Below are 22,937 nucleotides of genomic sequence, written 5' to 3'. Positions count from 1 at the left end.
GTGGCAGGGTGCGAATCCTCGCTCCCTGAGCAGAGTTGCCGAGCCTTCCAAGCTGGCCCATCCTGGACCCGCGGTTGTGTGACTGCGAGCGAGTCACTTCCCCTCTGTGGTCGGAGGCCTGGAGCCCAGCCCCCCTCCCTACTCGCTTTGGGCTTTCCTGGCCCGCCGGGAAGGAAGGAGTAGGAGCCGCCCTGCTTGAGGAGAGAAACTTTCCACCCGAGTGGGGGCGGAGTTGGGGCGGCACAGGAAATGGGTGGGCCCGGGCCGGCCAGGCCGAGGGGCCCAAGGCAAGAGAGGGGAAGGCGCCTCCTGGAAGGGCCTGGGAATGAGTAGCGACTTTTGGATGGGAAGATAGAACTGCAGAGGCAGAGGCGGGTTAAGTGCCAGTGCCCAGGCCTCCCCAGAGCCAAGAGGAGCCCTGGTGGGCAGGTGGAAGCAGGCCCTCCTCTGGCTTCAGTGCATGAGACTCCCAGCGGCCCAGACAGCTTCATTCTATGCCGGCTTCCCTACCACATCACCTGGGACATTTGGGGTTGTATGTAAATGCTTTCTCTTAGGAAACAGAACCCTGATGCTGGGCCTAGGAGCCAAACCCCAGCTGTCAGGTCCCCCCGGAAGAAGCCTGCTTATTTGCCTTCACACACACACAACACCCCACAACTTACTGAAAGCAAGAGAAAAGAACCTCAGGTTGCTCAGTGAGGCTTACCAGCTGCTCGTCCCCACGCCTGCTGCACAGTCACTTGTCTCCTGGACACAGTCAGCTGGCACTTCTGGCAGACCAGACTTCCTGCTGAAACCTAGTATTGATCAAGAACCGGGTTTCTGTCCATTCACGAACCTCGCAGAACATTCGCACCGGCACAGGGAACAGGCTGGTGTTAGATCCCTGTGGCAGATCTAACTCTGGGCCAGACACCTGCCACGGCTCATTACCCTACGGGCAGCTGCGCAGGTGATAAGGGCTCTAATCTAGGTGTGAACAGAGCGGTTAACGCCCCAGGGGAGGGAGGGTAAACACACACTCTTTCCGACAGTGATAACGGATTTCGTTTAATAAGACCTGGCAACATCAGTCGGGCTCCACACAAAATGCTTCCCAAGGTTTGGTTCTCAATGATGTGAAGCGAGAAACTATAATTATCCCTGTTGAACAGAGGTAAAAACTGAGGCCCCGGGTGCTCGTCCTTTGCCCAAGGTCACACACTTGGAAGTCAGCCGTGTGCGGACGGTGGGACACCTTCCCACTTGACAGCTGAAGACGCAGGTCCTGAGCCTGGCCAGTGGGTGCTGCCCACAGGTAGGGCGCCCGGGCCGGCCCCTGCCTCTGCTCCTTCCTGCTCCGGTTAAGACGCGGTGGCAGCAGGAGCCGGCCTCCCCAGCGCTGAGGCCAGTGGGCTCTGGCCCGGCCCACTGGCACCCTTCAAGTCTCTTCTCCTTTCTGGGTCTCTTTCCCCGGCCTGCGAAACCGGGCCACCACTGAGCACCTCGCCGCGCTGCGGGCAGGAAGGGAGGCGGCCGGGGCAGCGCTGGCGAGGGCGGCACCGGTTGCGGGTGGCCTCCTGCCCCGGCCCGCGCGCGCCTCCACACCTCGTCGGCGCGCGGGCCGGAGGCGCTGCGGTCCAGGCCGCCCCCTCGCGCCCCCACCCCCCGCCACGCGCCGCCCCCACGCGCCCGCCGCGCGAGGCCCCGGAAGCCGGGCCGCCCCGCCCCCCGCGCCCGCCCCCCCGGAGCCCCGCCCGCCTGGCCTTCCGACGGGGGTGCGGCTCCAGGAAACGGCGCGCTCGCCGCTCTGCGCTCCAGCGACCCGACGCGCCCCAGACGACCCCGCTGACGCAGCCAGACCCCCCGGCGGGCACCGGCGGCGGCGGGGAGAGCGGCCCCCGGCCCGCGCCTCCGATCCGTCCCCACAGACGGGGCGGGCGGCGCCGACGGGAGCCTGGGAGGCCATGGGGACCTGGGCCGGGCCAGCGGTCGCGGGCCGGCGGGAGCCCGGGATCTGAGGAGCGGGCGGCGGGGGCTGTGGGGCCATGACCTCCGTGTGGAAGCGCTTGCAGCGCGTGGGCAAGCGGGCCGCCAAGTTCCAGTTTGTGGCCTGTTACCACGAGCTGGTGGTGGAGTGCACCAAGAAATGGTGAGTGGGAGGGAGGCCTGGGGGACCCCCCAGTCCGCCAGGGGCCCCATCCGCCTCTCGGAGAACCCTGCCCCCAGCCCAGGGGCCAGAGAGGCCCCCGACCCCCAGCCTGGGCCCTGGTGCCCCAGCACTGAGCGGTGCCCTTGCAGCCTCCCGGCTCCCCACTGTTGGGGGGTGTGGGCAGCCTTGGGAGTGGAGGCCTGAGAACCTGTCTGCGCCCACACTTCCCTCAGCCGCGCTCACGGCTGGGGGAAGGGAGGCCTCACGTTTTCGGCCAGAGGGATGGTTCAGGGTGGCGTCCGACAAGGGAGCAAGTTTTGAGGCCTGCGGGTGGAGGGGCCGGGACAGAAAACTCCAGGGACCTTAGACCAGCTCCCCTCTCCCCCTGCCCATTTGTTGAACCAGAGGAACCACCCGCCCCTGGAACCACAGTGGGCGCTGGGAGGCTGGCTCTGTCTCCACAATATCCTTAAAAGGGGAAACTGAGCGCTGGGAAGGATGGGGAGGGAGGAAGGCGGGGAGCAGCTTAAAGGGGCCTGAGGGCCTGGGAGGTTGTGGGTCGGGGAGCAGAGAGCCTGGGGAAGGCCAGGTGGTGAGGTGAGGGGAGATACGCGAGGGGCAGCAGGACCTTCCCGGACTGCCACGGGGCCCAGGGGCATCTCCCATGCCCCCACCCGCAGCTGCCCAGGCCCCTGCGTCACACCCTAAATATACGTGCTTGCTGGTGTCAGCTTCCCTTGGCTGGATTAGGGCACAGCTGTGGGGGCCTCACCCGCGGGGCCAGGCGGGGCTAAATTTAGGCTCCCAAGAGGAAGGACAGGAAGGGACCAGGGGGTCTAAGGGGAGGGGAGGGAGCAGGAGGCCTGAGGTCCCTTGGGCAGCTGTCACATCCCTGGTCTTGACTAGGCCTGAGGGTGGTTCATACCATTCGGCAAGACCCAGAAAGGAGAGAGGCAGGCTGGAATAACACGGCATAGAGCTGGGATTTGAACTCTGGCCTATGGCTTCTGCCCTGTGCCCCAGCATTCTTGATGAGGCCAGGGGGACCCTGGGCATGGTCCTGGAGAGCCGGCTGAGAGTTTGGGCAGTGTCAGCGTGTCTGAGTCAGAGGGGATGGGCAGAACCTCCTGGGCTTTTTTGCCGGCAGCCCAGGCTAGGAAACTGCCCTGGCTCAGGTCGCAGCTCCCCAGGAGGGTGTGCCCAGCCTGAGTCAGGCTGCCCAGCCAGGCCCCGCCCACCCTCGGCTCCCACTCTCTGCTTCCCCTTTCTGGGAAGCCCCCTGGCTGCCCTTACTCAGACGTCGTCGCCTGCAGTTTGGGGGCCAAGAGGGGCACTTGGCTCCAGGCTGGAGGGCTCTAGGCTCAGCCGTGTGCCCTCCCCTGGCCCCTGACCTCTCTGGGTCTCGCATCCTCAGGGGTTGACAGGAGAGTCATTTATCTCAGCTCAGCCTCCAGAGGGGCAGTGAGCAGGGTGAACCTGAGTGTGCTGGTGTGGGACTGGATACAGGCAAGGAGGGCTCTTGTGTGGCCATTGGCTTGACAATCCCACAACCACCCCCAGCCTCCTAGGCAGCAGCCAGCCCCGCTAACCCAAAGGGACCCTCTCCCTTCCAGGCCCAGCCGCATGTCTGGAACTCAGCCTTGCATACGCGACTCTCTCCCCTTGCTTTGTCTCTGTCTCCCCACGTCTCTTTGCCTCTCTTCTGAGTCTGGCCTTGGCATTGATGTTCAGCTTAGATGTCACCTTCCGGAAGTCTTGCCTGGTGCCCCCTGTGGGAACCAGGAGCCCTGCAAAGCAAAAGGCTGGGCTGGAAGATCCTGGCAGGGTATCTAATGACAAGGTGACCCTATGCCTCTTTGACTACTTTCTAGCCTCTGCCCCCCCACCCGGCCTTACACCTACCCTCATCCCCAGACCCTGGCACCTGCCATCCCCTCTGCCTGGAACCTTCCTTCTCCAGACCTTCCCATAGCCCATTCCCTGCCCTAGAAGGATGGTGCCTCCCCTTTGCTCTGCTCTGCCCCCAGGCTGGGCTGGGGTTCTAGTAGGCACTCTGCAGATATCTGTGAGTGAATGGACTTCTTTTACCACAACCCCCCATTTCTGTGTCTGAGTCTGTTTCTTGCAGGGGCCTTGTTGGGCTTCTGTCTCCGTCTCTCCCTGTGCCTAGTTCCTTTTTGACCCCTGTCAACCCACGAGCCTTTGCCCTTCTGGCCCAAGCCTCACCCTGCCTCGGCAGCCCCACCCTGCTCCCTGTGGCCCCAGATAAGGGACCGTCAGGCCCTTTCTGAGGGGTGGGGGTTGTGGGCAAAAGGAAGACTCTGGAAGAGATGGAGAGACTGGGTGGGCCTGACTGAACAGCCCCCTCCCCCCCTCCCCCGACCCTGCCTCCTAGGCAACCAGACAAGCTGGTGGTGGTGTGGACCCGGCGGAACCGACGCATCTGCTCCAAGGTGGGGGAGAATGTCAGCGAGGGTCCAGATCGGGGCTGGGGCCACTGGGCGGGTGAGATGAGTGGGTGAGGGCTGATGGGGGAGTGGAGTCAGGTTCGGGTTCGGATCAGAATCCACAGAAGGAAGAGGAAGATGGGGTCAAGGTTGGAGCCAAAGGCAAGGGGTGAGGGGGGGAATAAAGATTAGGGGGAGGACTCAGACTGCTCCTCGTAGGCCCACAGCTGGCAGCCGGGCATCCAGAACCCGTACCGGGGCACCGTGGTATGGATGGTACCTGAGAACGTGGACATCTCTGTGACCCTATACAGGGTGAGTCTCCAGCCCTCCCGCCGAGATGGGGACAGTGATGGCAACCCCGGGGCGGCCACAGGAGACCCTTGGTGGGTCATCCTTCCAAATAGCAAAGAACAGGGAGTAAGACCAAGAGGCACCGCAGGGGGCGTACTCCGCGCCAGAGGCCCTGGAGGTCTCCCTGGAGGAGGTGGCATTTACCAGCCCATGAAAGAGAGCTGGGTCAGGAGAAGCTGGGGAGCATACCTGGCAGGGGGCTCAACAAGTGTGAAGGCCCCCCCAGAACACCTCCTGAGCCAGCACAGGCTCTTCTCCCTACCCTGCCCCCGCAGCCGCTCCTCTACTCACCAACGCCCCCTTTTTCCAGGACCCCCACGTGGACCAGTATGAGGCCAAAGAGTGGACGTTTGTTATCGAGAACGTGAGTGGCCAGGGCGGGCAGGGGCTTGGGGTCTCGGGGATTCCGGGGCAGCACTGATACTCCTTCCCCCGGCCCCCAGGAGTCCAAGGGGCAGCGGAAGGTGCTGGCCACTGCTGAGGTGGACCTGGCCCGCCACGCGGGGCCTGTGCCTGCCCAAGTCCCGCTGCGGCTGCGGCTGAAGCCCAAGTCGGTGAAGGTGGTGCAGGCCGAGCTGAGCCTCACTCTCTCGGGGGTGCTGCTGCGGGAAGGCCGAGCCACGTGAGTGCCCAACTGCCCTTCTTGGTCCTAGTGTGTGACCTCTGGCCCCTAGCCCTCACCCCTGACCTCTGACCCCCAGGGACGATGACATGCAGAGCCTTGCAAGCCTCATGAGCATGAAACCTAGTGACGTGGGCAACTTGGATGACTTTGCTGAGAGTGATGAGGAGGAGGCCAATGGTCCAGGGGCCCCGGAGGCGCGAGCTCGTGTCTCCCAGCCAGGTGGGCTCACAGCTGTGGATGGAGATCACCCCCCCGCCGGGAGGGTGGGGGATGGCCCGGGCCAAAATCCAGTTGCTGTGTTGGGGCAGGGCCAGCTTGTGCACGCCCAGTGCCTGGAGCTCCCTATTGCCAGGCCGACCCATCCTGATTGTCCAAAATGGGCCAGTGGGCCCATGGAGGCCTGGGGCCGTAGCCTATAGGATGGGTTCCCAGTGCCTTCCCGCATCTCTGGCCCTCTCCTCACCCCGAGTGTGTGCCTGCCCCGGTCTGTTCCCGCCAGGACACAGCTCTGCCGGAAGCCGAGGGGCTGCAGTCCAGGCTTGCCCCCATCACCATCCAGCCTGGTCCCTCCATTTTGCTTGTTAAGGCTTTTTCTGTCCTCGTCTGTCCTGTCTTTTCTCTGCGTCCGTGGGCCTGTCTCTACGGACTGTCTCTTCTCCTAGGCCAGGGCGGTGCCCTGAGGTCTCCAGGTAGGCCCAGCATTCTAGCTGGGGGAGGGGGTCGTACCTGCAGGACCCTTCCCTGGGCTGACCCTGCCCCCCCAAACCCCCACCCCCAGATACCTCTCGGGAGCTGAAGACACTTTGTGAGGAGGAGGAGGAGGGCCGAGTTCAGCCCCAGCAGGCAGGTGAGGCCCAGGCAGGGGTTGTGGGGGGACTGGACTTCCAGACACAGGGCCCGGGGCCTCAGCACCTGCTCCCTTCCTTCCCCTAGCTGCCAGCCCTTCTAGTGTTGAGGATACCAGCCTGGCCCCTGTGAGTGCACCTGCGCCCCCAGCCAGGTCCCCCAGGGGCCAGGGGTCAGAAGCGGCTACTGTAGCAGGGGGCCAGGTGGGGCCCAAGGCCCCAAGGCCCCCCGGAACCCCGCCGGAGATGAGGTGAGTTTTGGAACCAGCCTACCCCCATCCTGTCTATTCTTGTTTTTTTTCCTTTTCCTTTTTTTTTTTTTTTGACCACACTCGTGGCATGCGGAAATTTCTGGGCCAGGGATCAAACCTGCACTGCAGCAGTAACCAGAGTCACAGCACTGACAATGCTGGATCCTTAACCTGCTGAGCCACCAGGGACCTCCCCCCATCTGCTCTTAAGAAGCTGCGCTCCCCTCGCCAACCCACTCTTCCAGAGTCTCAGCAATCTGAAAGGTTGGGGGGCAGGGGCTGAGTGTGGGGAACAAAATGAGCCCCTGCAATGCACCCTCCTTCTCTCTCTCCAGGTCCTCAAGACATCCAGGCCAGGATGTGGCCCCCACCCCGGCCCCTCGGCTCCGGAAAGGCTCTGATGTCCCCTGGCCCCCAGTCCACCAAGGGGAGAAGGAGGCCCCCAAGGCCTCAGGGACTCCCTCAGCAGGAGTGGATTCTGCTGTGGAGACTCAGGCCTGGGCCAGCCCTCAGGAGGGGACAGAGGCCCAGGGAGCTGAGCTGGGCCCAGGCATTGAGGACAGAGACTCCAGCAACTCTTTGGAAGGGCAGAAACCCAAGGCTGAGGAGGGGGGTCTTGGGGACATGCCAGAAACTAGTGGGGTGGACACTGAGCATGAATCAGGAGTCAGAGAGGTGAGCAGTCCGAGGTCAGAGGTCAGAGCTGGGAAGGGTGAAGAGAGTGTAGAAATTGGTCTGGTGGCTGCTGAGCAGAAGTCAAAGGTGAGACATGTGGACACTAAGGGAGCAGAGGCTACAGGGGTGACATCAGAGGCAAGATTCAAGGCGACTCCTGAGGCTCCTCCACGAGGCTCTCAGGGGAGAACAGCGGTCAGGACCAGGGATGAGGCTCCCCAAGTCCTGGGCCCACCTCCAGCAGAGCCTGCAGGGCCTTCCAGGCACCTCGATGACCTCAAGGGGGCCAGTGCTGCTGCACGCCAGGAGAGAGAGGGTGCAGAGGTGTGGGGCAGAGCCCCTGGTGTTGGGGGGACAGGCCTGGAGGAGGGCCCCTCTGCTGGAGCAGCAAGCGCAGGGCCCCAGGTGAGCAGGTGCCAGGAGGCACCACCAGTAGCTGACCAGGGGGCAATGTCCAGGGGTCTGAGGGTCTGGGAGGTGGAAACTGGGGATTCGAGGGTCCTGGGAACAGAGACAGGGGTGGAAGAGTCAGAATTATTGGGGACCCAGGAGACAGAGGTAGGGGGGTCAGGGTTCCCAGAGGCAGAGACTGAGACAGCACAAGTGGAGATACTAGGGGCCCAGGAGTCGGAGGCTGCTGACGTGGCAGAGTCTGAGGAACTGGGGAACCAGAGAACAGAGGCTGGGGGTTCAGGAGTTTTGGAGACAAAGACTTGGATGTCAGAAACTGAGCTATTAGGGCCCCAGGAGAAATCTGGGGGCTCAGGAGGACTGAAGATAGAAGCTGAGACAGTGGAGTCTGACATATTGGGGGCCCAGGGGACAGAGGTGCGAGGTTCCAGGGTGCCAGAGATAGAAGCTAGGGGTGCAGAGGCAGAGGTACTGGGGACTCAGGAGAAAGAGCTGGGGCATTCAGGGATCTCAGAGATAAAATCTGAGGTAAGAGGGACCCAGGAAACAGAGGTAGGGGGTTCTGAGGTCTTAGGGTTTGAGACTGACACAGCAGGCACTGAGACGTTGGGGACTCAGGAGACAGAGATAGGGGGTTCAGGGGTCCCAGGGATGGAGGCTGAGGCAGCAGAAGGTGAGACATTGGGGCCCCAGGAGATGGTAGCTGGGGGTTCGGGGGCCCCAGGGATAGAGGCTGAGACATTGGGGCCCCAGGAGATGGTAGCTGGGGGTTCGGGGGCCCCAGGGATAGAGGCTGAGACATTGGGGCCCCAGGAGATGGTAGCTGGGGGTTCGGGGGCCCCAGGGATAGGACCTGAGATATTGGGGCTCCAGGAGATGGTAACTGGGGGTTCGGAAGCCCCAGGGATAGAGGCTGAGGCAGCAGAAGCTGAGGCATTGGGGCCCTGGAAGATGGTAGCTGAGGGTTCAGGGGTCCCAGGAATAGAGGCTGAGACACTGGGGCCCCAGGAGATGGTAGCTGGGGGTTCGGGGGCCCCAGGGATAGAGGCTGAGGCAGAAGGGGCTCAGGAGACAGAAGTGGGAGATTCAGGGTTCTCAGGGCCAGGACTTGGAATGGCAGAGGCTGAGGGCCTGGGGACTCAACAGACAGAAACTGCAGTTTTAGAGGCTGAGAAGGCAAAAGCTAGGACTTCTGGGGTCCAGGAGGCAGAGTCGGGACTCTGGGGGACCCTCAAATATGAGGGTTTAAGGGTCCCAGTCATAAAGCATAAAGTTTTAGGGTCCCAGAGAGCAGAGGCAGAGACTACATTTTTGAGGGGCCAGGAAGCAGAGGGTGGGTTTTGGGGGGTTTCAGAGGCCATGCCTGAGGTTTGGGGGGCCAAGGAGGCAGAGAGGGAGGTTCCAGGGGTTTCAGAGAACCAATCTGGTATTTTTGAGGCCCAGGAAGCAGAGGCTGGGGTCTCAGGAACCGAGAAGGGAAAAGAAGCTGAGGGAAACCTCCCAGAGGCCAGCCTGATTGAGGTGCAGGTGGCCAGTGGGGCAGGGGCTGGGGTGCCCAGCCCCTCGGGGGCCTCTTCCCCAGAGGAACCTGAAGAGGACAGGAGGCTGCCGGGCAGCCAGGTAGGGATGGGGGCCGCCGAGGGCCCAGTCTGTTGCTTCCCACTAACCTGGGCTGAGCGAACGGCGGCTCTGCATGGACCCACCTGGCCGGCTGGGGTGGGACGGGACAGGAGCTCAGCTTCAAAGAGCCCCTCACCCCCTCCTCTCTCAGGATGCCCTGGCTCCCCGACCCTGTCTTCCCTGGGCTGCATGGAGGGGGACACCCTTAAAGCTGATTTTCTGGAGATGTGGCTGCTGGTGACCTCTGATCTTGCCCGGGTGGGGAGGGGACTGACCTTCTAAGTGACCTTGATAGCTAACCCTGGAGCTGGAAACCCTTTTGCCTGACCTTCAGGTCCTGGTTAGTGGTCTGTAATGACTCCGGCAAACCCAGAGCTGGAGGTGTTTGTGCCTAAGGGGCAGAGGCCACAGATCTCATGTCCACATTCCCTAAGCTCATCCCTGTGTCCCCAGGCACCACCTGCCCAGGTCAGCTTCAGCCAGTCCCTGCTGGAGTGGTGCCAGGAAGTCACTGCCGGCTACCGTGGTGTTCGAATCACCAACTTCACTACATCCTGGCGCAATGGCTTGGCCTTCTGCGCCATCCTGCACCGATTCTACCCAGACAAGATGTGAGCTGCCAGAGGGGGTGGGAATCAGGGGGGTGGCTACCAAGAGGGAAGGCCTGTGTGGATCCAGCCTCTGACCTGTGCTCTCTCTGCAGCGACTTTGCCTCCCTTGATCCACTAAACGTGAAACAGAACAACAAGCAGGTAAGATGGGGGAGGGAGCGGTACCTGGAGGGAAAGGAGGCCTAGAGTCAGGCCTGAGTGGAAGATTTCAGGTCGTGGGTCTGTGTGTCAGAGAGGAATCTGTGGGCTTCAGAGCCCCAGCTGTGGCTTTTGGGAGTTCTGCCACTTATTACCCTTTGGGTCTTTAAATCGCTTTAGCATTTTTTAAAAAGCATATTTCCACCAGATGGTTTTTCCAGTTGCTGGGTAACACGCGAGGGAGGGCCCTGTTGCTAGATTTCCCCCAACACGAGGGTGAAGGCGCTGTTGGCAAACCCTGGCACGCCAGTCGCGGGGACCTCCTCCTCGGTGGTCCCGGGCGAGGCGGGGCTGTGGCGTCGCTGGGTAACGCCCGCCGCCGCCGCCGCCGCTGAGCCGAACGCACCGTTCCTAGGCCTTCGATGGCTTCGCGGCCCTCGGCGTGTCGCGGCTGCTGGAGCCCGCGGACATGGTGCTGCTGGCGGTGCCGGACAAGCTCATCGTCATGACGTACCTGTGCCAGATCCGCGCCTTCTGCACGGGGCAGGAGCTGCAGCTGGTGCAGCTGGAGGGCGGCGGGGGCGCCGGCACCTACCGCGTGGCCAGCGCCCAGCCGAGCCCGCCCGACGAGCTGGACGCGGGCGACCTGGCGCAGCGGCTGCGCGAGCACCGGACCGAGGCGCCCCAGGAGCTCCAGGAGGCCGCGACCCGCGCGGACCGGGCGGCCCCGGAGGCGGCCTCCAAGGACCGTGGGGCCGAGGCCGCCCAGGAGGCGCGCTCCGCGGAGGCCCCCGCCGACGGCCCGGGAGCCCGGGCGTCCGAGCCCCCGGCAGAAGGGCTGGTGAACGGAGTCGGGGCGCCGGGCGCCGCGGGCGGCGTCAGGCTGCGGCGGTCGTCGGTCAACGCGGAGGCCGGGCCGGTGCCCCCGCCCCGCGCGCACGGCTCCTTCTCCCACGTGCGCGACGCTGACCTGCTGAAGAAGAGGCGCTCGCGGCTGCGGAACAGCAGCTCCTTCTCGGTGGACGAGACGGACTCGGGAGCAGCAGGAGCGGCCGGAGCGGCCGGCGCGGCAGCGGTGAGTGCCCTCCGCTGCGTAGGGGTCAGGGGAGCCGGCGGAGCAGGGGCAGGTCCCCAGGCATCACCCCCACCCCCCACCCCCGCGCCAGGGCTGGTTTCGGTTTCGGTGCTCCTCCTCAGGGGCGCCGGTGTGCCCAGACCCACCAGCACCAGGGATCGAACCTGCGCCAATGCAATGACCCAAAGCCGCTGCAGTGACAGCGCTGCTGGGTCCTTACTTAACCTGCTGCGCCACAGGAGATTCTTTTAGGGCTTTTTAACACTTGATACCCAGTTAGGGGAATCACAGGCTGGAATAGGAAGTTCCCAGAAGGCACTGTGTAGACAGTCTTGGAGGCAGGGCTCTTTTGCACTGTAGAGCGGGTTGGGGCATTTCTTTCCCTGCAGGTGGCCCAGATGCCACCACTTCCCTGTAAGCTGGGAGCAGGGTTTCTATACTCCAGGGAGCTCTCTAGGGTCTCCCAACCCCCAAGAGTCTCTGACTTGGATCTTTAACTCCAGATGCTGGAGACCAGTTTCCTCTCTTCCCTGATAATGGAAAGTTGGAGATGGGAAACCCTGCTGGGTGCCCATGTACCCCTGTCCCTTGCAGGTGTCAGGTCAGTCTCCTAGGTGTCTCATGGTTACTGCACCGAAGGGGAGATGGTCCCAGAATGGGCAGGGATTTACTCAAGGCCTCGCAGCCACTGAAGTCCAGCCATGGGCTTTCCAGCTGCACCGTCCTAGACAGCAGGCAGTCTGTTAGGCTGCTCCAGGCCTTCAGCAGCTCTGGGATGGCCCTGAGTTCTAAGGAAAGGAAGGAATAAACTGGTAAAGGCTTTTGGAGGAAGCAGCCATTTGCTCCGGGCCAATAAGACGGGCAGCTTTTCCCAGGTGAAGAATCAGAGCGGGTGGTTCTCAAGAGGGGGGCCTCACAAGCAAAACCGTGGCAGCAGGACAGCTCAGGCCTCCGTTAGGGAGACCGTCATCTCCGTTAGAGAGACTCTTAGGTGAGCCCGTCATCTCCCTTAAGGGCCGCAGGCGGTGGTGAGGCTGGCCTGGCGAGCAGGAGCCTGCAGTGCAGGGTTGGAGGCACAGCCCTAAGCCCGTGAGTGAGGAGGCCATCAGAGGCACCCACAGAGGCCGTGATAGACAGCTGTCCTCAACCTGTCTTTTGGCCTCCAGCCAAAGCCCCCTTAATGTGTGTCAAGAGCTCTTTACAGTTTAAAAGGGGAGGCTCTGTCCTTCTGGGCCCAGGTCCCAGCATCTGGTCCTTCCAAGCCAGGCCCTTCCTCCAGCCGTTGTCCCACAGAAGCTATTTGACGCGTGGGGCTGGAGGGGGCTCCCCTTCACCCCCCGTCCCCCATCCTTAGGTGAGCCGTGGGAGGAGGCAGGGGCCGCCCCTGGCCGTGGGGGCTCCCAGAGTCCTGGCTAGAATGACGTCGGCATCTGGAAGCCGGCGAGAGGCTGAAGCAATGCCATGAGAAGGCAGGGTGCCTCTGGTGCAGCTCAGCAGGGCTTCCTGGAGGAGCGGCCCGCGTGAGGGGGTAGAAAGGGGAATTTGGCGCAGACACGAGGAGGCGTTGGAATTCCCGTCGGGGCTGGTGTAAGTAAGCTTAGTTGCTGCTGAGTTTCGGGTTTCTCCACTCTCCTGCCTCTGCCACCATGTTGAGCAATCACTGTGTGCCTGCCCTGCCCCCCCCCACAACCCCTCACCAACTTGTTCAGTGCCCCTTCTGGGGAGCGGTTACCCCATTTTGCACATGGGAGGGTTGAGGCTAAGGGAGATGAGGAAAGAGATAAAGGGAGTTGATTGAGTTGATAGAGGAACCCTGGTTCTGAGACGGAACTCTTTTTTTTTCCTTTTTAAAAAATCTTTTTAGGGCTGCACCTGTGGCATATGGAGCTTCCCAGGCCAGGGGGTCGAATTGGAGCTGCAGCTGCTGGCCTACACCACAGCCACAGCACCACGGGGTCCGAGCGGCATCTGCAACTTACACCACAGCTCACGGCAACGCTAGATGCTTAACCCACTGAGCAAGGCCGGGGATCGAACCTGCGTCCTCGTGGATGCTAGTCACATTCGTCTTGAGAGTGAACTCAGGACCCTCTACTGGGCCCAGGACTATTAACTGGCTGCGTGACCCCAGACAAGCCACTTGCTCTCTGTACTCTTTTCCTGAGGAGGAGAAGCAAAGACATGAAAGTTTGTCAAGTGGCATTGAGACACCCCTGCAGGGCACTATCAAAAAAGGAACTGGGAGTTCCTGTTGTGGCTCAGTGGTGATGAACCCGGCTAGTATCCGTGAGGGCGTGGGTTTGATCCCCAGCCTCCCTCAGTGGGTTAAGGATCCAGCGTTGCTGTGGCTGTGGCGGAGGCTGGCAGCTACAGCTCCGAATCGACCCCTAGCCTGGGAACTTCCAGATGCCGCAAGTGCAGCCCTGAAAAAGACAAAAGCGGGGGTGACTGTGTTTTTCCCCAGATGCCTTCTGGAGCCCGGCAACCCCCAGATTACCCAGGCCTGGGATTCCTCCCCATCATACATACAAGGGCACAGACAGGCCCAGTGGCCATGACTGGCCCAGAGGCAAATAGCAAATTGGTGGCCTAGCTTGGGAAGTCACCTTTGGATTAGACAGGCCTAGGCCAGGTCCTGTGTGAATGTCACCTGTGGGCCTCTGTCTCCTCGTCTGTAAAGCAGGGACAGTGTTCTTGGGAGAGCTGATGAGTCAGTTCGTGCACAGCGCCCACACACGAACAAATGCTTAAGGCGTCTTAGCCACGACTTTGAACCAGAGCGTGTCCTCTGGACCCCAGCCTGTGTGCAGCCGCTGCCTCTGCTGGGGGAGGCGTGGATGACCAACAGCCGTGACAGGCTGGGGGTAGGGCTGGAGCTGGGACGCGAGAGGCCCTGGGGGCCACGGTGGGCAAGGATCTGCCCAGCCTGGGAATTGGGGAGGCTTCAGGAGGCATGAAAGCCAGGGACGGAGGAAGAAAGCCGTGTGAAGGGGCCTCTGGAGGAGGCGGGGAGGAGCTGGGTCATAAAGGTCGCGCTGGTGTCCAGCAGCCCAAGATAGAGGCCAAGGAAACAGGCTGAGGAAACAGTTTGGAGAAGTGAAAGTCCCATCACTGTGGCCAGAGGGTGGCATCTGGGTGGGGTTCCGGGCAGTGGGAGTTGAGGCTGGAGCTGCCAGCAGGCCTTGGCCATGAGGCTGGGGGCCGAGGGCCGGGTGTGGGAGACTGACTCTGTTTAGAAAGCCTTCTCGGTTGTGGCTGGAGGGTAAAGTCGGCAGGCAGGGAAAGAGGGGGTGACTAGTGAAGAGGCTGCCACTGGCCCAGGCCAGAGCGGCTGTCACCCGAGGCAGGGATGTCCAGGGCTGCCTCTTGGCGAGGTACACCGTGGGGTGGACAGTGGGGGGGGGCTCAAAGCTTTCTCCCCACCTCATGACCTAGAAAGGTGGCCAGAGCAGTAGCCACCAAAGGGGCTCGGCTATCAGCTGAGATCCAAGGTGGGGGCCTCCAGGGCTGATAGCCCCTGCGGGTTGCCAGGGGCAGGGCACATGAGAGGCTGTAATGGATGGGTCCAGCCGCCTGTTCGGTTCTGAGTGTTATGTGAAAAGCACAGCGTTCTCTAGGTGTGGGATTGATAAGGTGGGACAGTGTCCCATTTTGGCCAGGACATGGAGGCACTGCCTCGTCACGGCCACATCCAGGTCAGCTCCCTGGCCTGTGGGAGTGCCGTGGGGGAGGGGGCGGGAGGAGGAAGGAAAGGTCCCAGCCTTTCACCCCAGACTCTCACAAAGGCCCCGTGAGGCCCCAGGAATGAGGACTGCGAGGCTCAACGAGTGGGAGTGGACCAGCCCAGGACCACAGCGCCAGGAGCCGCGGAGGCCAGAGCCTTGCGGGCCTTGCGGGAGGAGGCGCTTTGCCCAGGGGGTAGGGGTGGAGTTCTGAGCACCCGGGCTGGAGCAGCCGCTGGGGCTGCAGGCAGGGCCTGGAACTGAGGCCCCTTCCTCCCACGTGAGTGAGGCTCTGGCTGGCCCCAGGGTAGACCTTGGGGAGCCCCTCCAAGCCCTCACTGGCCTCTTCCTCCGCAGGAAGGTGTGAGCCCTGACCCCAGCCCTGCCCCTGGCCCTGCCCCCGCCACAGCCCCACAGCAGCCCCCTGGTGAGTAGTTTCGAAGGGGTGGTGACTGTCACAGATCCTGAGCTGGGGACCTTCCAGGCGGGCGCAGGTGTCGGCTGAGCACCTTAGCCTGGTCTCTGTCTGCAGGTGGGACTCCCGCTGCGGAGGAACCACCCCCAAGCCCGGGGGAGGAGGCTGGGCTGGTAAGGAGGGCTGAGGTGGGAGGAGCCACTGGGTGGGTGGGCCTCCTAGATGGGGCCTGGGCTGAGCCCACCCTGTCCTCTGCCCCCCCTCCTTCCACCCAGCAACGTTTCCAGGACACAAGCCAGTACGTGTGCGCAGAGCTGCAGGCCCTGGAACAGGAACAGAGGCAGATAGATGGACGGGCGGCCGAGGTGGAGACGCAGCTGAGGAGCCTCATGGAGTCAGGTGGGGCCAAGGTCGGGACTCCACGCCGCGACACACGCCCCCAGACCTGGCCCACCCTGCAGCGCTTTCTGGGCCTGAGAGGAGTTGGGAGGAGACAAGGCTGGGGCAATGACCCCCATTTACAGCCAGGCACACTGAGTCCCTGAGCGGGGGAAGCAGCCTGCTGGAGGCCCACAGCTCTGGCTTCTGGGATGTTGCAAGGGAACAAGCCCCCTCCCCCCATCCCCAGCTGCCCTGCTCCAGACGGTGGCAGGCCTGGCGACTGTCCTGGCCCAATTCAGGTGCCAACCGGCTGCAGGAGGAGGTGCTGATCCAGGAGTGGTTCACACTGGTCAACAAGAAGAACGCGCTCATCCGGAGGCAGGACCAGCTGCAGCTGCTGTGAGTGCTGCTCCCTCCGGGTTCAGGCCCCACCCCTGCCCACCCAGGGCCGGCAGAGCAGATGGAATCTTAACTGCTTTGACTGGAACTGTTTACTGCTTCCTTCTTCTACAAAGTATTTGGTTTGGTTTTGGGGGCTTTTTTTTTTTTTTTTTAAAGAAATTGCTCAACCATCTTATTTTTTTGTTCCCCTAATCTCCTGTAAAAAATACATACTTCTTAAATTGGTACTATTTTTATGAAGGAGACAACCAAGGCCCAAAGAAAAATGTGCCAGGTCATCGCTGAGTGCCCCAGTGTGACCCCTCTCCTTTAGAGTAAGGGACGCTGAGGCCTGGGGACAGCAGAGTTGGTTTCCCAAGTGAGGTCAATTCAAAAAACAATTTTTTTTTTTTTTGTCTTTTTAGGGCCACGCCCGCACCATATGGAGGTTCCCAGGCAAGGGGTTGAATCAGAGCTGCAGCAGCCGGCCTACACCGCAGCCACAGCAACGCCAGATCTGAGCCACGTCTGCGATGTATATACCACAGCTCACGGCAACGCCGGATCCTGAACCCACTGAGCGAGGCCAGGGATCGAACCCTCATCCTTATGGATCTTAGTCGGGTTTGTTAACCGCTGAGCCAAGAAGGGAGCTCCCTCAAGAGCAGTTCTGAGTCATCGCTGCCTTTATAGTCCTGCACGGCAGAGGTGCTTTTGCTTTCCATTTGCGTTTTGGATCATTTTTTGCAGAATAATTTTAGTCTAATACTTGCTGTTTATGAGCAATATCCATCCAAGAAATCCTTCTGAGTTTCTTATTTTTTAAAAAGGGGGTGGGCCACGGGGAGGAGGCAATATATACACCCCGCGGGTGGGGAAGAGTTGAAGCAGATGATTCCCAGCTGGAACTGGTGTGTAGCTGTGCCCTCAGTCCAGGCCCCTATGGGAACTGGCCGTGAGGTGGGCTGGGGCCCGGGGAGTGGAGTGGTCAGACCCCTGGGCACTCCCTCCCCTTCCTCTTTCCCTGACCTGGCACCCCACCCCCCAGCATCGAAGAGCAGGACTTAGAGCGGAGGTTCGAGCTGCTGAGCCGGGAGCTACGGGCCATGCTGGCCATTGAAGGTGCGTGTTGGGCCGCAGGGACTGGGGACCAGGACGGGGCGGGGGCTGGAGTCCCCTGACCCTCAGCCTCCTCTGCCCCCAGACTGGCTGAAAACGGCCGCGCAGCAGCACCGGGAGCAGCTCCTGCTGGAGGAGCTGGTGTCGCTGGTGAACCAGCGCGACGAGCTGGTCCGAAACCTGGACCAGAAGGAGCGGATGTGAGTGGGGCCGGGGTGCGCTGGGAGCTGGGAGCGCTGCACGCGGAGACCCGCTCGGTCTGGACCTCGGGGGCGCCGACGCTCGGCCTGACTTGACCCGGTTCCTTCGCAGCGCCCTGGAGGAGGACGAGCGCCTGGAACGCGGCCTGGAGCAGCGGCGTCGCAAGCTGAGCCGGCAGCTGAGCCGGCGCGAACGCTGCGTGCTGAGCTGAGGCCGCGCGGACCCACCCGTCCTCGCCCCTCCGGGCCCCTCCGGACCGCAGCGCCCGTCGGCCCGCGGCCGCGCCGGGTCGCCGCCTCGGGCCTGCGCGCGCGAGGACCGGACCCGCCGATGCTGCGCGCGGCCGGTAGGGGCCGCCGTCACCCTTTGCCGGGAGGGGAAGCGCGGCCCTTCCGGCCCCGACGGACGCGAGCGGCGGGGCGTCCGCGCCGTCCGGGCCGTATTTATTCGACCGCGTGAGTGTGTGTGCGTGTGTTCGCGGTGGGCTGGGGGGGGCCGGGCGCGCGCCCCAGAGGCCCTTCCCGAGGGCCGGGTCCGGCCGGCCACCCCCGTGGGAGAGGGATGGCTCGCGAACTGCCACGCCCCGCTCTCGCTTCTGGTTCCTCGCGAGCAATAAAGTTAGAAAAGGCCAAGCCAGCGCCTCGGAGCTTTCCTAGGACGACTGAGGCTTTCAATAGACGGAAGGGGTGGGGCCTCGGCTCATATGTTGTCTGTGACTCCAAGGGGGATGTGCAGGGTTTCCAACTCCGATGCCAGCGGAGGCCGGACCTCGGCCTTCAAAGGATGATGGGGTTTGGGCTGCTGACCGCTGTAAGGAAGTCTCATTTCAGAAGAAAAAAAAAAAAAAAAAAAAAGAGGAAAACATAGTCGGCCGTGTTGCTCATTTTATTTTTTATTAACGCATTATTCCCTGAGGAAACACCTACCACTTCCCCTCCCACTTCCAAAGGCTTCTCCAGCCACTCCTGATGTCTTCCTCGTCCGGCTTCTCCACCTGAAAGGAGCTCAACGCCATCACCTGACACCTATCAGCAAGCTGGGGCCTGTCCTGCGGCTGCTTCCGGGGGTGGCAAGGTGCTCAGAGCCAGTTCATCCTGGCCCAGGATGCCACCTTTGTCCTCAGCGTTCAAAGGGTCACTGGACCCAAAAAACTTCACCATGGCACGGACCTGGGGCAGCTCCGAGAATGTCTCCACAGCCAGGAGCATGGCCAGGAGCCCCAGGAGCAAGTAACCTGGGGAGGAGAGGTTACTAGGGCAGCTCTCAGGTGCAGTGATGCCCCCCACCCAGCTCCCAGCAAGTGACAGACTCTCACGATTCTCCAACACTGGGGCCTATAATTCCCACGCCACGCCCTGAAGCAGGTCCTAGCACCTGTGAGGCTCAGCCTCCCCCAGTGGCTTATGGGAGTTGTCGTCCAGGCTCCTCTTCCTCCTCCTCCCTGCCCTCCCTCATGCTCCTTGGCAGCTGGACTCACCTAGAAGTGCAAACTGGCCAAGGTGGTAAAGCACTGGATGTAGGCCACGGCCACGGCCAGGCAGCAGATCCCCCAGGCCGATGGTGCTGAGCGAGCCGAAGCAAAAGTATATGGCCTCCAGTAGACTGCAGTCACCCTGCAGACTCCACAGCACCAGGGCTGGCAGCAGCACGAAGGTACCAGCCACTAGCAGGCCCAGTCCAGCTGCCTGCAGCAGCGCAGCCCTGGCTGGTGTCAGCTGCCAGTGCATGGCTACCCAGGCACCCTGGCGGCTGAGCAGAGGCAGGAGGCATCGGCGCAGTGCAGCCACAAGGGCTAAGGAGGCTGGCAACCCCAGGGCTGTGTAGAGCACACAGAAGGCCTTTCCTCCTGCTGATAGTGGGGCCATGTGGCCATAACCTGGGGAGGAGAGAAACAAGATGTAGAAGATGTAGGTAATAACCAGCATTTGAGTGGCATGACTGCTGGTTGCCCACTTTCCCCAGCCTCGCTCTGGCAGAAGGCTGCCCTCTGGTGGCTGAGATGGTCGGAACTGTTTGGGCCCATGCTCCGGCTCTGCTCCTCCTTCACTGGGCCTCTTCCGCAAGTCCCTTAACCTCTATGGGCCACTCTTTTATTTTCTGAAAAGTGAAAGGATTAAAAGAGACACTCCCCTCGGCTGGGACAATTCTGAGAATTGCTGTCCTGCCCCAGAGGCAGCTTGGCTTCCTGAGAGATTCCCCAGCTCTGCCCTTGACTGCTACTTCCCCGAGTTCCCGTTGTGGCTCAGCGGTTAACGAAGCCAACTGGCATCCATGAGGATACAGGTTCGATCCCTGGCCTCCCTCGGTGGGTTAAGAATCTGGCACTGCCATGAGCTGTGGTGTAGGACATGGCTCGGATCCAATGTTGCTGTGGCTGTGCCATAGGCTGGCGGCTACAGCTCCGATTAGACCCCTATCCTGGGAACCTCCATATCCAGTGAGTGCGGCCCTAAAAAGACAAAAAGACAAGAGGAAAAAAAATCAACTGGTACTTCCCAATCCAGCAGGTGAAATGTTTCATGGCCCAAAGGTGGATTGAGTCATCCCGGAAGCCAGGCCTTATGCTGGTCGGGGAGGCAGGTAGGAAAATCAGCCAAGACACCTGACATGAAAGGCTGCAACGGAGGTGCTGTGCATGAGAGGGTATTCAAGGCTGGAAAAGCAAAGGCAAAGGCAGGGAGAGGTGAGAGAATGGAGTGTTCTCGGGGAACAGGGTCGGTTGGTCCAGGGTTGTAAACTCGAAGGCCCAGAGGGGCCAGATATGAGACAAAAGGGAGTGGTGGGGACTGGGGTGGGCTGGAGAGCATTGACTCTGCTCCAAAGACAGGCCATTCTACTCCAGCCAGCATGTTCGCTTGCAGGGATTCTAGTTCAGTGCAAATAAGTTTCCCAATTTTTCCAAAAGAAGATGGAAAATAGACTTCAAAAAATATTTAGACATTTTGGGAGTTCCCATTGTGGCAGTCGGAAACAAATCCAACTAGGAACCATGAGGTTGCAGGTTCGATCCCTGGCCTCGCTCATCGGGTTAAGGATCTGGCATTGCCATGAGCAGTGGTGGAGGTTGCAGATGCGGCTTGGATCTGGCGTGGCTGTGGCTGTGGCCTAGGCCGGCAACTGTAGCTCCGACTCGACCCCTAGCCTGGGAACCTCCATAAGCCACAGGTGTGGCCCTAAAAATATTTTTTAAAATAAAAAAATTAAAAATATTTAGAAATTTTGCAGGAGAAACCCCCCACACGGCTGTGTGACCCATTGCCTTATTTTTCTGAGCCTTCACACATGCCCCTCCCTCTGCCAGGAATTTCTTCTTGTCTCATCTCCGTGCCCTCCTGCCTTGGTTAACTTGGTGGGACTTCCTGCCCAGAGGCCATCCCTCACACCTGTCCCCAGTTTGTGGCCCTAATCTGTACTCGCTGGGTTCACTCCATTTCCCTCCATCCAAGAATCCATGCCACTATACGTGTTCCCACTGTCGCCTCCAGCCCACGGGCTCTGGGCACCTCTCCTAGGTTTCCTGGGGGCTGGGGGTGGGGCTGAGGAGGCCACACCCCTTCTGGCAGCTGAAGTGGAGGCACCAGTTGGGGTGTGTTGGTGTGGGGAGCCTCAACTGTGATGTCAGGCCTAACAGAGCCTGGGCTCTGTCTAGCACTTTGGAGCTGGGGGAAGGGCTGCACCCCCAGGGACCCCCAGGGAGCGGTGGCCCCAGAGCCCCTTCCTGCCCGGCTGCCTGGCGGCCTTACCGGTGGTGGTGAGGAGGCTGGCGGTGAAGAGCAGGGCCGAGGGCAGATCCCAGTTCCTGGCCTCGGAGCCATTGCCCAGGCTGGAAACCCCATGGGCCTGGGCGGCCAGGGCGGCACCCAGCAGCTCTTCCAGGGCCCCGGGGGGCAGGCAGACCCCATACTCCGCCTGGAAGGTGGCCAGCTCGGCCCTGAGGTTGGCCTGGAGCCGGAGTGCTGGAGGGCCCTCCAGGGCCTGGAGCACTGCAGCCCCGAGCCCCAAGGCCAGCAGGTGCCCCACAACCAGTAGCCCATATCGGGCCCAGGGCCTCAGAGCCCCCATGGGGCACCGCCTGCCTGGAGTCAGGCACTGTCCGAGGCACTGAGGAGCTGACTGCTCCACCACCTCACCTGGGAGGGGCCGCCAGGGTGGGGCTGGGAAGAGGTGCTGCGTGGGTGGCTGGAGAGGGAGGGAGGCTGGGCCAGGAGCTGGGGGGAGCGGGCCTGGGAGGGCGAGGAGGCAGATGGGGCTTGGAGGTGAGCTGAGTCACTCCTCCCAGTTTCTGGGGCCAAGATGTTTCCCCAATTCCCTAAAGCTGGGCGGTCAGCAGGGCGGGGTCAGGGCAAGATGGAGAAGCTGAGGCTGAGAGGTAGCTGATGGGCCCTCTGTCGCACTGTCGTGGTTCACTCAGGCCAAGCTCACTCACAGTCTCTTCACCCACTCAGCAGGGGATGACACCCCAAGGACACTAGGGGAGGGGACAGACACAGGTCCCTGCCCCCCTGCGGTACCCACAAGACACCTGGTAGTGAAGACACAGGTCAGGTTCATGGTCATGAGCTCCCAGAAGGAAACGCCCTGGGTCCTGGGAGAGAGTTCTGGGGGGGGGAGGTCACAGGAAAGCTCCTTGAGGATTGACTTTTCCTCTGGGGAAGAGGCCAGGCCAGGTGGGGAAGAGCTTGGGTGGAGAGAGGAACGGGGGGCTGGCTGTGGGCGGCGGGAGGGAGGGGGCAAGGACACAGGGCTTTGAGGCCAAGTGTGGCCCAGGGGACCTATGCTGGGGGGGTGGCTTGGGCAGCGGACTGGGAGAGGGATGGTGGGCCTTGGGGCTGGCAGGTGGGGCAGGGTGCTAAGGGGGAGTGGAGGACGCCTGGAGCACCGGGGACAGGTGAGGCTCCCTCTGTTCCTAAGCCTTCCTGGAAACTTTTGTGCCCCCTCCTGAGACCCTGCTGTCCTGAACACTGGAGACACAGAGACACACTGGCAGCCATGGAGTGTGTCGGGGAGAGGGCGGAGCAGGCAGGACTCTCATAAATACCCTAGGGTATGGTGTGTGTGTGTGTGGGGGGTAAGTCTACAGACCCTTGTGGCAGGAAGAGAAGCGTGAGTGGAGCCAGGTGTCAGGGTGGGCGAGTCCTCCTGTGTCCAAACCATGGGAGAGAAACAAATCCAGGACAAAACGCCAAGATGCGGTCCAGAGGGCCGTGGGCTCCTGAGTTCAGGGAACCGAACTGCCTGGGGAGGGAGTGGCATGGCCAAGAAGGCGTCCCAGGGAAAGTGATGCTGTAGCTGGAACCCAAGGATGAGGAGAGACCACCCAGCAACAGGAAGAATAAGGGCAAATACAGTTGCTTGAAATGTGGGAAAGGCCAGGCAAGGGTGGGAGAAGATGGGTGAGGCCTGAGTGCGTGGGCGCCAGCAAGGCCGAGAAGGGCCTCAAGTGCTGGATGATCAAGTCGACTTGATCCCAGGAGAGGGTGCGGGGCAAAGCATCCCGGCCTGGGCCCAGGCCAACTGCCATTGCGCTGGGAA

At 61.7% G+C, this 22,937-nt stretch overlaps 2 protein-coding genes across 14 annotated transcripts; one reads left to right on the top strand and one right to left on the bottom strand.

Annotated features, from left to right (window-relative positions):
* EHBP1L1 (EH domain binding protein 1 like 1) lies at nucleotides 1,999-18,260 on the top strand. 13 transcript variants are annotated; one of them, XM_021082840.1, is made up of 21 exons: nucleotides 1,999-2,134; nucleotides 4,530-4,587; nucleotides 4,801-4,896; nucleotides 5,246-5,299; nucleotides 5,379-5,557; nucleotides 5,637-5,779; nucleotides 6,223-6,249; nucleotides 6,339-6,407; nucleotides 6,494-6,656; nucleotides 6,992-7,736; nucleotides 9,186-9,362; nucleotides 9,816-9,973; nucleotides 10,066-10,114; nucleotides 10,527-11,186; nucleotides 15,266-15,335; nucleotides 15,441-15,496; nucleotides 15,599-15,722; nucleotides 16,004-16,103; nucleotides 17,134-17,207; nucleotides 17,290-17,404; nucleotides 17,517-18,260. In XM_021082840.1, the coding sequence occupies exons 1-21, from the start codon at nucleotides 2,031-2,033 to the stop codon at nucleotides 17,614-17,616; spliced, it is 3,321 nt and encodes a 1,106-aa protein (XP_020938499.1). In that variant the 5' UTR covers nucleotides 1,999-2,030; the 3' UTR covers nucleotides 17,617-18,260. The 13 variants fall into 13 exon arrangements, with proteins under 13 accessions (XP_020938499.1, XP_020938498.1, XP_020938496.1 ...); XM_021082839.1 differs by having other exon boundaries at nucleotides 9,180-9,362; XM_021082837.1 differs by having other exon boundaries at nucleotides 6,992-8,422; nucleotides 8,483-9,362.
* Nucleotides 18,275-22,879, bottom strand: KCNK7 (potassium two pore domain channel subfamily K member 7). The gene is made up of 3 exons (XM_003122534.4): nucleotides 21,149-22,879; nucleotides 18,883-19,281; nucleotides 18,275-18,639 (listed from the first exon to the last, which is right to left on the bottom strand). The coding sequence occupies exons 1-3, from the start codon at nucleotides 21,465-21,467 to the stop codon at nucleotides 18,434-18,436; spliced, it is 924 nt and encodes a 307-aa protein (XP_003122582.1). The 5' UTR covers nucleotides 21,468-22,879; the 3' UTR covers nucleotides 18,275-18,433.

The sequence above is a fragment of the Sus scrofa genome, chromosome 2, assembly GCF_000003025.6.
Source record: "Sus scrofa isolate TJ Tabasco breed Duroc chromosome 2, Sscrofa11.1, whole genome shotgun sequence".
NCBI lineage: Eukaryota > Metazoa > Chordata > Mammalia > Artiodactyla > Suidae > Sus > Sus scrofa.
The sequence above is the reverse complement of the archived record's forward strand: the minus strand, read 5'-3'. Positions and strand labels throughout refer to the sequence as shown.